Source organism: Podarcis muralis, chromosome 2 (genome assembly GCF_964188315.1).
Source record: "Podarcis muralis chromosome 2, rPodMur119.hap1.1, whole genome shotgun sequence".
Taxonomy (NCBI): Eukaryota; Metazoa; Chordata; class Lepidosauria; order Squamata; family Lacertidae; genus Podarcis; species Podarcis muralis.
The window spans coordinates 29,233,126-29,247,084 of NC_135656.1; the positions used below are offsets into that span (position 1 = coordinate 29,233,126).

The following is a 13,959-nucleotide window of genomic DNA, read 5'->3' on the forward strand; positions in this document are numbered from 1 at the left end:
GCATTAGGCATGGAAATACTCAAATGAATTTGTTGCAGTGATACGACCGTCTCTTGTTTCTAATCAACAAAATCCAATGCAACATGTGTTTGTTCTCTGGTTTCTGCACCTGGGTTCCTTTATAAGGAGGTTGGGCTGCGATGACAAATGACTCTGAAACAATTTAGGATTCATAGCAGTCTCTCCCTTAACCCAACAAGGCAGCAGTTGATTCTTCCTGCCACCCTCACTATGACTTCCACCAGGGCCTTTTATAGGATAACAAAACAGAACCCAAATAACGACTAATGCACCAATCTTCTGAAAGGGAAGTACTATGAAAAGTACCCAGCCCCACCAAAAGACCAGATATCTAGTCAAAAGATAAAAGCAAACTCTTGCATTTTTTAATCTTTTAACAGCAAAAGCATGTAGCACTCCCTTAGATACTAACTGCCACCGTAAGGGCAGTAGCACCATAATGCAGGGGGACATTTATTTCTTATTTTAATGCATTTCTATAATGCTTTGTACTGAGTAAGTTTTTGAAGTGGGGTACAGCAAAATAATAAAATCATATAATAAAAACTATTAGTTGTATCCAACCAAGGTCTATATACAACTCTATATAAACAGCAAATGGTATTGAAAGTCAATGAGAGATCATGCAGAAGTTGCAGGGTCGTACATCCCATGCCCCTCTCCTGATAAAGATCCATCAGGGCAACCAAGGAAGATTCAGTCCTCATAACAGGCCTGAGTCCAGACTGGAACGTGTCTAGAGATAATCAGTATCCTCCAAGAGTGCCTGCAGCTGGGACATCAAGACATCATAACAGCAGCACAAACGTTCTCCTAGTGCTATAAACACAAGCACCTATTAAGGGTCTTGTAGGACAAAAAAAAAGGGGAAGCTACTTCTCTTGCCCGCCTTGGATCGTCACCTGCTAGAGGTGCTGTTGCTGCACATCACATTGCAGATCCTGATTTTATCAGGGGGTTGGATTGCATGACCCCCCAGTCCCTTTCCAACTCTATGATATAGGAAATGATCAAGGTATATTCTCTGAAAGCATCTTCTTAATTATCTTTGTCTTCATTCCCTTCATCCAGTGGCCACACCCAGGCCCACTTTAATGTTTCTTGTGGCCTGCTGGAAATGCCGGCTGCCAAAACACCTGTGCAAGTATGGAACTTGGGGGCTGCCCTTGGGCCCTTCGTTTGCTCTTACTGCAAGCAATGGGGGTGCAGGGTGGGAGGGAGAGAATGGCAGCAAAACGGACAGTGCATATTTTTATCTGGACATACAAACTTATTGTTTCTTCAGCTTCCTTGGCAACTTGGAGGGGTGCTACAGATTCAGAGCAAGCAAAAAGGCGGCAGTTTAGATTATAAGCACCTCTAAAGCATTTTGCGTTTGTCATCCTGTTTATGGTCCGTATGACAAGATAAACCCAGCAGGCTTGAGATGGATGATGCCTTTTCATCTTAAGCAGGCAGCACTCTAGGAAGAGATGCTTAAGCTGCCAGTTTCTCAGTCATTCATACTTACATTTCAGCACAAGAATCTTAACACTGCTTCAGCAGCAACATAATCTGCAGACCACACATACACAATATGTGGGTTTTTCTCCTTGCTTGTATGGCATGGCACCTTTGTTTACTTAGTGTCTGGAGGAAGTTGTCAGGTAGATGAGTCTGACTTTAGACTAGACGGACCGGTGGGTAATCACAATGTCCTTGGAGGAACTAAGCTGCCTATGATTGATGCTTTTATAGCTTTTTGGATCAACTACTGTAATGTCTCTTTGTGGGGCTCCATGGAGGTGTGGAGCTATTCTGCTCTCACATCTTCCCAGAACACAAAATAAAGTGTTCAACATTTAACTGCCTCGTGAACAGAATGCTAAATAAACGAGGAATGATTTAAATTCCTGGCTCTGCCATAGTCTGACTGACCTTGAGTAAGACATCTGTTCTTGCCCAAGTCTCACTTCTTACAACTGTGAAATGGGGTTAATAAAGTAATTCTCTCTCCTTTGTGGGAAGGGAAGCACAAAGAGAATGTTCATCATACATCACGCAAAAGGAGTGGGCTCTCTTGAAAGGTTTAACTGTGTGGAATGAACAAGACTCTACTCTTTAGTGGACGATATACAGATTTCTTCCTGAAGACTAATGAAAAATGTAAGCCTCCGCAAACGGGTGAGAAGGACTCCCTTCTTTATGCTGCTCTATAAAAATGGAAGCAGTCACTGTCTGAGCAATGGGGGTTCTGCTGAATCTTTAGCAGTTAATGACAAATATTGCTTCTCAATATGCTTATTTGCCTTTTGTCTCCTTCCCCAGTCACTTGTGTTTTATGAGAACTGCCTTCCTCTGTAAGTAGTGTGCTCTGGATTCTCAGCTGCTTCACTAAATCTTGACAACTTCCTTGGCAACTATGCTCAAGAGGAAGTGACCTGGCCTGTTCCCACATAGTTCCAGGCAAACGATGCCGTCAGTGATAACAACCATTTTACAATATAAGGAAGCAGGGGAACCCTTTTTGGCCCTTGATAGAATACAGTATAGAATACGCTCTTCCTCCATGTAGTGACATGGAGGTTTATGTAGCTCTTGCCACCAGAGGGTGCCCATGTGCTGAGAACTAGGATGGCACAGCCTCCCTCCACTCTCAAAGGATTGCAGCAGACAAGCGGAATCTGAGATGTTTAAGATGTGTTTTTAAACCCATTCATGAGACATGAAAAGCAAAAAAAGATCTATGGAGACAGCCGCCCTTTGCATTAAATCTAACTCATTCATAAGTGCATAAATATATAGAATGCTATGAAATGCTAATAGAAAATGCTACATGATGATGAGCAAAGTAGCTTGTGTGCATTACCCACTTCAGGGCAAACTAATGTTTATTAAAGTAGGCCTGGGGTTTCTGGTGGTTTTCAAAGAGGGAACTATCATAACATTATTGACTCATGTTTACATCTCAAGTTCCTTGCGTCTTGCGGATCAGAGGCTCGTTGACGACTCTTGATTTCATTTTAATTAAAAAAAGAAAACCAACCCTTTCCATGGGATTGGGGGATGTGGGGCACAGAGTCAAGAAGACAGATCTTTTGGAGCCTTTCCAAACAATGTTCTTGCAAACAATAAAATCTATGTGCAATTAGTTGTTTCTTATTTGTTCCAGGAGTCCAAATGCCTGTTTGCAAAACAGTGCTTTCTGTTGCAAAGATATTGCATTTTTTCAGCACTCAAATAGCAGTATTTGTTCATGTGAAAATGCACCCATAGTTGTGAGCACAGTGCGAAGTGTGGCAGCATAAGTGGCACAGCCACCGACTGAAGAGGACTAGCGACACCAATAGAAATTATTGCTCTTTCACTTCCTTATACGCTAAACGTTCCTCTGCTGTACAACTCAAATGCACAAACGCCATCCCTTCCTCTTCTAAGCAATGTCCTCCCATGTTGTGAACTGTCTTTACATATTTATTTATTTATCTCCTGATTTTACACACACAGCAGCACAACACAACACAAACCAACCTTTAAAACTGGTTGTTTAAGATTTTTGTCAGAACCCTATCTCTGGATACCCCTATCTTTGAAGGTGAGGAGGGTGCCTACTGGCAATAGGGCTCTCTCAGCAGCGATGCTTCAGTTGTTTTTCTCCCCTTATCCATTCATGTGGTGCTAGATTTGATGGTCTTTATTCAGCATCTTTTTGCTTTCCAGTGTGTTTTGTGTTACAGCTGGTTTAACATCTATCTGCTGATGATGTTTGGTTGCATTTGTTAGCATTTTAATATTTGTTGTGGTTTCTGATTATGATGTTGTGAAGCTCCCCCAGATCCAACCATCCCCTCCATGACATTCCCACAGGGCTCATGATGCAAGGTACTGCTCAGGTACTAGAGACCTTGCTGCTATGTAATGGGAAATCTGTAATGGAGCCTACTGCCACAATTTGTTCCCAAAGAGGCAAGGTTCATGACAGCCGACATATTCTCACAGACACCACGTAAAAGAACTTCCATCTTATTTCTATAAGGCATTACATGAAGCTGAGTGCACGAGACACCTGGCAGAAAGCTAATCTTAAATATAATTCCTCTTGGCTTCTTCATGCAAGGACTAGCAGTTCTGCGTGATATGAAAGGGTATATTTTAAAACATGTCAGCCGTTGGAACTTTCCATAACTACTCCTTGTAGGATTCCCCCAAAGTCAGAGATGCATCTCAGTGGAATAGTTCCCTGCATACGTTTCAGCAAAGAACCCTGGCATCAGAAACAGCTGCATTCCAAATACATTTAAATCATGTTTCCACCCCCATCCCCTCTCCCAAAATCACTGCTGTATCACAGTCTTTGTCTAAGTGGCATTTTGATTAGTTCAGAAATGTGTGCACAGGCCACAACACAACAGTATCCAAGAAAAGGAAAGCTGATCTTCTGTACACCGCCCTCCCTCCTGGCTGATAAATGAGCCATGTCCCTGTTTTAATTTCCAGGCAGCAGTGGGGAGGCTGCATTACCTCATTATTCATTAATTCCTGAAAATGTCCCTTCAAGTGACACTCCTGTGCCAAGCATCACCCAAATGACAAAAGAAGACTCTCTAGAACACCGGGAGCCTTAATTTACCAAGTGAAAAGTGCCTCAAAATAGAGCTGCCGCTCCCCTAATTACTTTATTTTCATAAAAGACCTGACCTCTCTCAAGGCATCATGCTCTGTCTCTGACTACAGAGGCACAACATAAGTTAATCCCACAGACCAATCAATGCTGGGATTCACCTACTGCCTTTTAAAAAAGAATAACACATCACCTCCTCATGAGACTCCTTCTGTCTCATCCATATCATGGTGGAAAATAAATGCACTTGGATGCTGGTTCTGATACAGCACAAATGTGGCATGACATGCAGTTCTCCTAGACATTTTCCGCCCCACAAAGCAGAGTTACTAAGGTCTCTCCTAGATGGAGCTTTAACACTGCCTTTTAAGTTCAAAATGTCTCTAACCCTTACAAAAACAAAACTCTTTATTGTGTTCCTTACTTAGTAGTATTCCTGTTCTCTGCCTTCTTCTCTCCTTGCCCCCCCCCCCCAACTTCATCCCTCCAGCTTTCTCACCCCTCTTTAAAAAAAACAAAAAAAGGTACAAGACCTGATAACTTTTATGAGCTCCTGGGCTTGGGGGAGCTCCTAATCCCGCCCCAGGCCTTGCCTGGAGCTTCTTTGATTTGAACATTTATTTAATTATAAATTGGATTTTTAAGCACTGCTTACTTTAAGTGTCAGATTGAAGGGAATAAGGCCCTCAGACTTGACCAGGGAAATCTGTTACTAATGTCTTTTGTGGCTTTTGTTTTGCTAATCAGCAGCCTCATGGGACTGCTTTGAAGAGTGTGGAAGTGGTGCTCAGGGAGATTTGTAATTCTTTCCTTCCATAAAAAGGTAAAGGTAAAGGTACCCCTGCCCGTACGGGCCAGTCGTGTCCGACTCTGGGGTTGTGCGCCCATCTCACTCAAGAGGCCGGGGGCCAGCGCTGTCCGGAGACACTTCCGGGTCACGTGGCCAGCGTGACATCGCTGCTCTGGTGAGCCAGAGCCGCACACGGAAACGCCGTTTACCTTCCCGCTAGTAAGCGATCCCTATTTATCTACTTGCACCCGGGGGTTCTTTCGAACTGCTAGGTTGGCAGGCGCTGGGACCGAGCAACGGGAGCGCACCCCGCTGCGGGGATTCGAACCGCCGACCTTTCGATCGGCAAGCCCTAGGCGCTGAGGCTTTTACCCACAGCGCCACCTGCGTCCCCTCTTTCCTTCCATACCCTACCCCTAAAGCAAACTCCCTCCTCCTTACATAAAGTCTGCTATGACTGGGGTGGAGAAGACAGACCTGGACAGCAGCTCTCCCCCTAAGCTAATAGTGATAGGAGAAGAATTACATTGGAGAAAAAGCCATGGGATAGTGTTTAATAAATCTCTTTCTCCTGGAGTACTACTTCCCCACTCTTCAAAGCAGCCACATGGGACTGCTAATTAGCAAATAAACTACAAAAGATCCTAATCACAGTTCTTCCAGGTCAAGTCTGGTTTGGACCTTAGAATGCATTAATTTCCCAGAAGCAATTGATGCAGTGGTATTTCCCTGGTAAATTTCTAAGGTTGTGGGAAGCAGGGGTGGGAGGTCTGGAGCACACTTTCTGTTAGCTGTGAGACTTGAGGCAAGATGGAGGATAGCCTAAGAGGATCCAGCGACTGTCCAGGACACATTTACCACATTTCCTAAACTCCTTCAAATATCAGTACAACAACAAAAAGCAAACCCATTTACAGACAGCCCTGCATTGCCTTTAGCCATCATCCAGCGAGTGAGGAGAAATGAGGCTGGACCACATGGTTATGCTATTGTGATAGATACTATGGGTTGGCAATCTCACATCCCCAAATGGACCTTTGCTCACTTTTTTGTTACATTTGACATAGAATAATGAATCAGAGACAAGTTTAGTCACATTTATCAGATGGGATGGCAGTGTCTTTGCACTTTATAATCTGGAGCAAATATTGCTTTTCGCAGTCATTTTGCCACTCTGAGACTCTCCAACTGCTCACAGAAAGAAATGTGTTCTCAAAGACCTCAACAGGTGTGCCAGGCTGGCTCTGAAGCGGAGCTATCTATCCGTGTGCTCCTGACAGATTGTTGCTTCCAAAGCATCATCAGTATTGATTCTCTATGGTGGTTGCAACAAGCTGGTCTGGTGCTCAGCCTATCGAAAGGAAACCCCTTCAGCCTCCACTCTTCCTAATTTTAGCTTTGTCAGCTTGCCAGCAAGTTTCTACAAAAGATGGGATGCTCATAGTAATCCATTGTATTTGCATGTTCTTCTCCACTGCTTCCCAATAACCAGAGAAAGTTTAAAGGCCCCAACCTAAGAGAAGCCTGAATCACAGAACACACAGCCACCTTTGTTCTGATAATCACTGCAGACACATTCCAGCCCTTATCAACTAGTGAATATTAATAATTCATAGAGCGCCTAAGAAGATTACATCAGCTTTCTGACACATACCACACATACCATGTCCTGTTGTGCCAGCCATCTGTCACTATCTCAAAAGCTGAAGCAACAGAGAAGGATTTCAAGTCCCATCCCTCCACAGGTTCCCCCCCCCCCCCAGTCTCAGTCTAAAGAGCTAAATACATGCTTTACTGTAGGTTGGAAATGTTCAAAACCTTTTCCAGACAATTAATTGCCAAAGGCGGAAACCAACTTTCCAGATTGAAACAAGGTCACACCTGCCATTTACTTCCACTCAGCATCCCATAATTACAAATCCAAGAAACGTAGCAGTCAACAAAGACAGAGGCATTTCACGAAGAGATGCTCCAACATTCCAGACCATCTCTTGAACTGTATAAGAGCAATGGTGGTGGCCGAGAAGCTGCTGTACCCTGAGCATGGCTGGCCTGCTGCGATCTTTGTATAAAGTGATCACACAACAATATTGCCTCTGCATATCTTGAAAACACTTTCGATTCCCACATTTTGTGATCAGGCTCCTGAAGCGAAGGAAAATGCACGAATCTCCTCCCTTTGCCTTTCTTCCACGTGGACACTTGAGGCCCATGTTGACAGAATATCAGATGTAGAAGCCCACACTGCATAGTACAGACAAGCAATACAAAGCAAGGAATGGGAAGGCCAGGAGAAACTAAGCTGCCTTCCAAGAATTAACAGGACCCAGGAGATGTTAGAAGGAATGCCATTTTAAAAACAACAACAACAACACATATGATTAGAAGGACCACCCCTCCCGCGCTGATTGTAGGTAAGAGGAAAGAGAGCACTCACCTCCCTGTTTACTTCTGTCAAGATAGATTGAAACCCTTCGGGCCAGACCTGTGAGAAGACAGGGATTAAGGGGTTGATGCTAAGGGTAAGTTGGTCAGCCAAAGCAAAACAAATCTTAAAAAAGGATTAGGAAAAGCAACCCAAAAGGAACAGAAAAGAACACAGTTAGAGAGAAGCAGTAGCGGCAGAGAGGCCTCCATTCAGGGAAGGAAGGAAGGAAGGAAGGAAGACGAGTAGGTTGAACACAGCAGCCATCTTAGGAAGCCATTAGCCATGAGGAGGAAAGCAAGACCGGTCTTCTTTTGCTCATGTGCTCAAATCCCACTCAGAAGGGCCCTGCTATACTCTACCTAGAATGAAAGGCACCTCGCTGTCAGCGGAGGAGTGAGAAATGAAAGCTGCGCTCCAAATGACCCCTCACCAAAGAAAAACCCACAAAGAAACCCAACACCCTGTGAGGGGAGAGGTGAATCCAAACAGCCAAGCAATGTGCTGCTCAGGCCTCACTGAGCCACCAGCTCAGCTGTGAAGCAATACAGTAGGCAGCAACAAAGCACACTTCAATGATTTGCTAATGAGCACTCATTCAGAGAGGAAGGACAATTTACAGAGGACTCTGCTCAAACAACTGTTTAAGTGGGGGAAATTAGCAGTACAAGGGGATTCATTTGAAGTCATCAGGAAGAAGGCTGGATAATGAGAGGAGCTGCAGGTTGGCGGCAGCAGCTCAGTTGTTAAGGACAAGGCAGCTTAGGCACATGCCCAGCCTAGTTGCCCTTGGTTTGCCCAAGGAACTCTAGAAAGAGAACCTGCTTGACCTTTTCCAGGGCAGGACTTGCATAGGCCACTCTCAAACACCATGGGCTCACCTTTAAAACAAGCCCCAAAACTGGGAGGAAGTAAAGCAGGTGGTGATGGATGCCCTCAAAGAGGTCAGAGATGCACCAGTTGGAGGTGACAGCCCATTCTCTCCATTGTAAGGCATCACTTGTTCTGTACGGTGGTCTGAGAGCACCAGCCAGAGTACTTTATTTATTTACATTTATATGCCACATTTTTTCTCCTTGGCTAGATGGACTGCCTCTCTGACCTCAGGGAAAGATGTTCCTTATGCTGTTGTTTTTCTTTTCTCTTCAGTGTGGTGTAGTGGTTAAGAGAGGTAGTCTCGTAATCTGGTGAATCAGGTTCACTTCCCCACTCCTCCACATGCAGCTGCTGGGTGACCTTGGGCTAGTCACACTTTTTTGAAGTCTCTCAGCCTTACTCACCTCACAGAGTATTTGTTGTGGGGGAGGAAGGGAAAGGAGAATGTTAGTAGCTTTGAGACTCCTTTGGGTAGTGATAAAGCGGGATATCAAATCCAAAACTCTCTTCTTCACTCTTCCTAATTCTAACTGGTAATACACAGGATGTGGTTATGCTGATGGGAACTGCCATGTCCTTCCCCTACCAGTCTACAGTCTGACCTAGCAGCCTGCATTATGCTTTCTGTTAAACCACTCATCTTAAACATCCTCTTTGTAAAAAAGAAAAGAAAAAAGTCACTCTGCCTATTCCATGTGAAACCTCGCATGCAATCTACATAAACCAGGAACTTTTGAAATAGTGTCTGAATCACAAAACTGACACCTGTGGGAGTAGCATCCTCTCAGGAATCACCTTGAGACTGTAACCTACTGAAGCACTAACTTGCACAAGGCTTGCCCTGCTTTTATATCTTTCACGTTTCCCCATGTCACCCTTCTCACTGGTTCAACTGCAAACAAAACCATCTAAAAGAGAACCACTCCACACACACACAAAGAAAACCCTGGAGAATAAAGGGGCTTGCTTAGTACCGGTCCATCTCTTGTTATGAGGAACAGACCAAGTCAGAATGACAGATCTGCTTGGCCAAAACAGCCAAGTGCTGAATTTATTTGGATGTTCATTTCAGCAACTTCCCCCCACCTCCTTCGGAGTGGTACAATATGAACTGTGCCTGCACTATTTCTGGTGGTGCCTGGGTGCTTTCATTAAAATGGTCATTATATCAACACCAATTCAGCACCAACCTGGAGCTGACTCATAATAATGTGCATAGATTCTGTGGTTCCCTCCACCCCCTGCCTGATTCTCTAGTGCTCACACAGCTGTTCTAATCTTCACATGATCCAAAATATTATGACTTTGCATAATGTGAAATTTGCTCCTGTCTTTCTTAGACCTAATCCTTTTAACTTTTAGATGGACAGTGAATGTATTTGGTAGATTTGAGCCAGGAAAGGGCATAACCAATGCTAAGAAAAAAACCTGTTTGCTGTTGCAGTACGTAGTCAGTACAGAGCTGAAGCCTTTGGGTTTCCTATATATAGGCACATGAATGTTTTGCTGGAGAATTACACACACTTTTATAAGATTCCTTTCCTTCCATCCCTCTTAATCCACTCCAGCCTGTTCTTCACAAATGAGAAAGCTTGCACAAAGAGGTCAGGTCCACCCACTCCTTTAAGTGTGTCCTCTGCTCCTGCTGTTCATTCAATCCCCTGGTGAGGTCAGTGACCCATTTTTCATCAAGATGATTACATCACCAACTGAGGATTAGAAGATGGAGGAGAAAGATGGAGGAAAAACAACCAACAGCAGAGGATGCTAAAATTCAGGTATCGTTCCACTAGCATGTAAAAAGAGGAAGGAAGAGGAAGCACCATACAGAAAATCGAGGCCACAAGCACAATGGTCTCAGAGAGACAGGAGTCAGATTACAGCCCTGTGCCAAACTGCACCAGCAGTCTCCACAGTAAAGGCCAGCACTTCTAACAACAATCTCATTTCTACAGAGGACTCATTTAATTCACCCTGCACCTTTGCACAGAGTGAATTTAACTAACCCTCTCATTCCCACAGCAATATGCATAGGTAGTAACAAAATCAAGGACCGAAAGAGAAATTTAATAGTTCTGTAAAGGAAGCACAATCACTCTCCCTTAGTGCTGTTTCTTATTCACCGAAACAGTGAGGAAATTACCGGGAGAAAATCCAAGCCATAGTGGAAATCAGAAACAACAGTCACAAGGGACCTGGGCAACTCTTCTCTACAGAAATCATTTGCTCATGCTATAGAAAAGTGTGAAAAGGGGATGATCAGGAACAGCTGTTCTTTACTATCAAAAAACAAACCACTGCCCGTTACCCAGGCTAGGCTGTATCTGTAAATCAATGCTTCATGGGTATATTTTTTATGTCAACATGTTGGTTTGCTCTGCTCTCATTACTCTTACACGTTTTATTTTTTTATGATGCCTGAACGTTGTTTAAAAGGAGTTGTTACGTGGGCAGGTTTTTCTTGTCTTCTCATCTTCTGAACTGCAGCCACAGACAACAGCAGTGGCAGACACTTCAAAGGAAGAGCCAAGGATACAATTGGATTTGACTGCACACACCAGCCTCTGCTGGAGTCCAAGGGTTAAGGCAACATTTGCTTGTACACATTTTATTGAACTGAATCAATGAAATGCCACTTCTCTTCAGCCTCAAACTTTTTTTTTTGTAGTGACTCAAAACAATAAAAATGAATTATTTTAAGATAAGAGATGATAGCTAAACAGAGTATAGTTTTAGCCAAAAACAGTCACTCTCATTCAGAATTTATAACAAAGGGCTTATAGGGTGTTAACATCAGAAGTGAGGATATCAGAGTACAGCAACACATATCAAGTTGTGTCCATGTGATAGCAGGTTTTCACCTTATCTTAAACCTTTTAAAGCAGGATTAGGGAACCTGTGACCCTGCAAATGTTGCCACACTACAACTCCCATCATCCCTGAACCATTGGTCATGCTGGCAGGGGCTGATGGGAGTTGAAGTTCAACATTAACTGGAAGGCCACAAGTTCTTCACCTACTTCAAAGGAATTACACGGGTTAGAAAACTACATTTCCAGTTTAACATATTGATTGTTGAGAGAAGCAATGTATTGGCTATCAGACTACGAGTGTCTCAGACAAATATTTTCAAAATTTAGTTATGGACTTTGCTTGTCTATTTTTGTGAAGCAAAATGTAACACAGGATTTATCCCACTTTCTTTGGAATTCAAAGCCAGCTCTCAAATATTATTGCCAGCGTTGGACGCAGTATCATTAATATCAGCCTCCAGCGAACTGGTGCCCTCTACATGTTTTGCACTACAGTTCCAATCACCCCTAAGCCTTGGCCACACTGATTGGGGATGATGGGGTTGGCTGCTTTATATGTATTCCATTTAAATTAGCCTTTTTGCTTAGTGCATTTGTACTTGAAGTATTTGCTAATGTAACTGTGTGTGTGTGTGTGTGTGTGTGTGTGTGTGTGTGTGTGTGTGTGATACAAACCTTACAAGTATGCTAAAGTTAAGATAATTTCTTTCTAGATTTTCTGATCGCAAATTCTGGATAAATTCATTGGTTTTGGTGGGGATAAGCAATAAAAATAACAGAAAAATGGGAGAAGAGCATGTAGTGGCACATAAGGAAGTCTAACAAAGTTCTAATTTCTCCTACGATGATTAATTCAGTGCTTGTTTTGAAAAAAACACACACACACACACACACACACACACACACACAACCCTCTGCCTACTGGGTAATCCAACACTGGCTATGCTGATTCTCAAATACAGTGATACCTCGGGTTACATACACTTCAGGTTACAGGCTCCGCTAACCCAGAAATGGTACCCCGGGTTCAGAACTTTGCTTCAGGATGAGAACAGAAATCGTGCTCCGGTGGCACGGCAGCAGCAGGAGGCCCCATTAGCTAAAGTGGTGCTTCAGGTTAAGAACAGTTTCAGGTTAAGAACGGACCTCTGGAACGAATTAAGTACTTAACCCGAGGTACCACTGTATGTGCTTTCAAGATGCTTTAGGGTGAGATGTGTGTTTAATGAACATCACGTAAGCTTTAAAGCTTGGTAAAGGGACTGTGAAGACAAGACCTGGAGAGATCAACAAGATTTGACTTTGGTACTCTACTCTCCACCCAAAGCAGCAGAGGGAGTTCAAGAACTGCAAGATAAGCATCTCTTAGCTGCTTTTATTGACAATATTCCTGTAAATGGCAGGATTTCACACAGCAATGTTTATAGCAGACATCTAACTGCCCATACTTTATGATCGGTTCTGTGCACATGTAATGGTGCGCTACAGAAGCTCGGGTTTGCAGCAGCTGCACCTCAAATTTCAGGCTACCTGGCTGAAAAGGAAGAGGAACAGAATCACCATAATATTCTTTTCATGGAAAGAACCAGAGGAAGGTCTGTCAAAGTTTTAAGATCTGAGTGAGGCATCGTCTGTGAATTCCAATGAATAGCTAGAAGGCAGGAAAAGCAGGGCAATGTGAGGGAGGAAGAGGACATTAAAGGAAAACATGTAGGCAGCGCTACTGAAATGTAAAACCCTTAATGTTCAAAGGGCAGAGATTTTTATTTTGACGTGTCAAACCACTATCACTTACTGGCTATGCCAGCACAAATATTTTAAATGGAATGCAAAGTGCTGGTTTAGCAACAGGAAGTTTTCAAATAAGCGGTTGTCAGGCTTCAGTGCTGAGATGCACAGGTTCAGAAATGAGAACTGTCAGAGCATTAATGACTCCTCGTGTCTTGGAAGCAGAGCAAGTATCCTTCATTATCACATCCGGCATAGTGGGTTTTTTTGGTCACCTAACCCTGCACCTCAGTCTCTCAGCCGGGCTTGTAACAAGATGGGTTTCTTGTTGACACCTAACCCTGCCTGGATTCTCAACATGTTCGGGACACTCAAACTACTTGCACTACCATCCTGTAAATGTGACATTTCACTTGACCTTCCATCCTCCCTCCACAATGAACAGCGGGAAATACTGCAAGCGGTGTGCCCAAGTCAAGGCAGGCTGAGCAAGGTAATATGGGAAGCATGCAGAGCTGGGGCAAAAGGGAACAAGCAAACCAAAAAAAGGATAGTGGCAAGAGGTGAGTTTTTGGGGTAAAACCCCAAAGTGAGAGGAGAAAACCATCTGCAATAATGAGTCCAAGGAAGGGCAGTGCTTAGAAAAGCCTCACACAACAATTCTCTATCTAGAAGCAAAAAAGTTAGATCTGACCTCCAGTGATGA

At 43.6% G+C, this 13,959-nt stretch overlaps 1 protein-coding gene across 4 annotated transcripts in view; it reads right to left on the reverse strand.

Annotated features, from left to right (window-relative positions):
* RPTOR (regulatory associated protein of MTOR complex 1) overlaps positions 1-13,959 on the reverse strand; it is a 314,753-nt gene that overhangs the window by 19,195 nt on the left and 281,599 nt on the right. For 2 of the 4 annotated variants that reach the window (XM_028714738.2, XM_077924085.1), the window contains one exon: positions 7,849-7,896. The exons of the other annotated variants lie outside the window; for them this stretch is intronic. In XM_028714738.2, the coding sequence (XP_028570571.2) occupies positions 7,849-7,896 (48 nt within the window). The remainder of the gene's footprint in view (positions 1-7,848; positions 7,897-13,959) is intronic. 4 annotated transcript variants of the gene reach the window in all.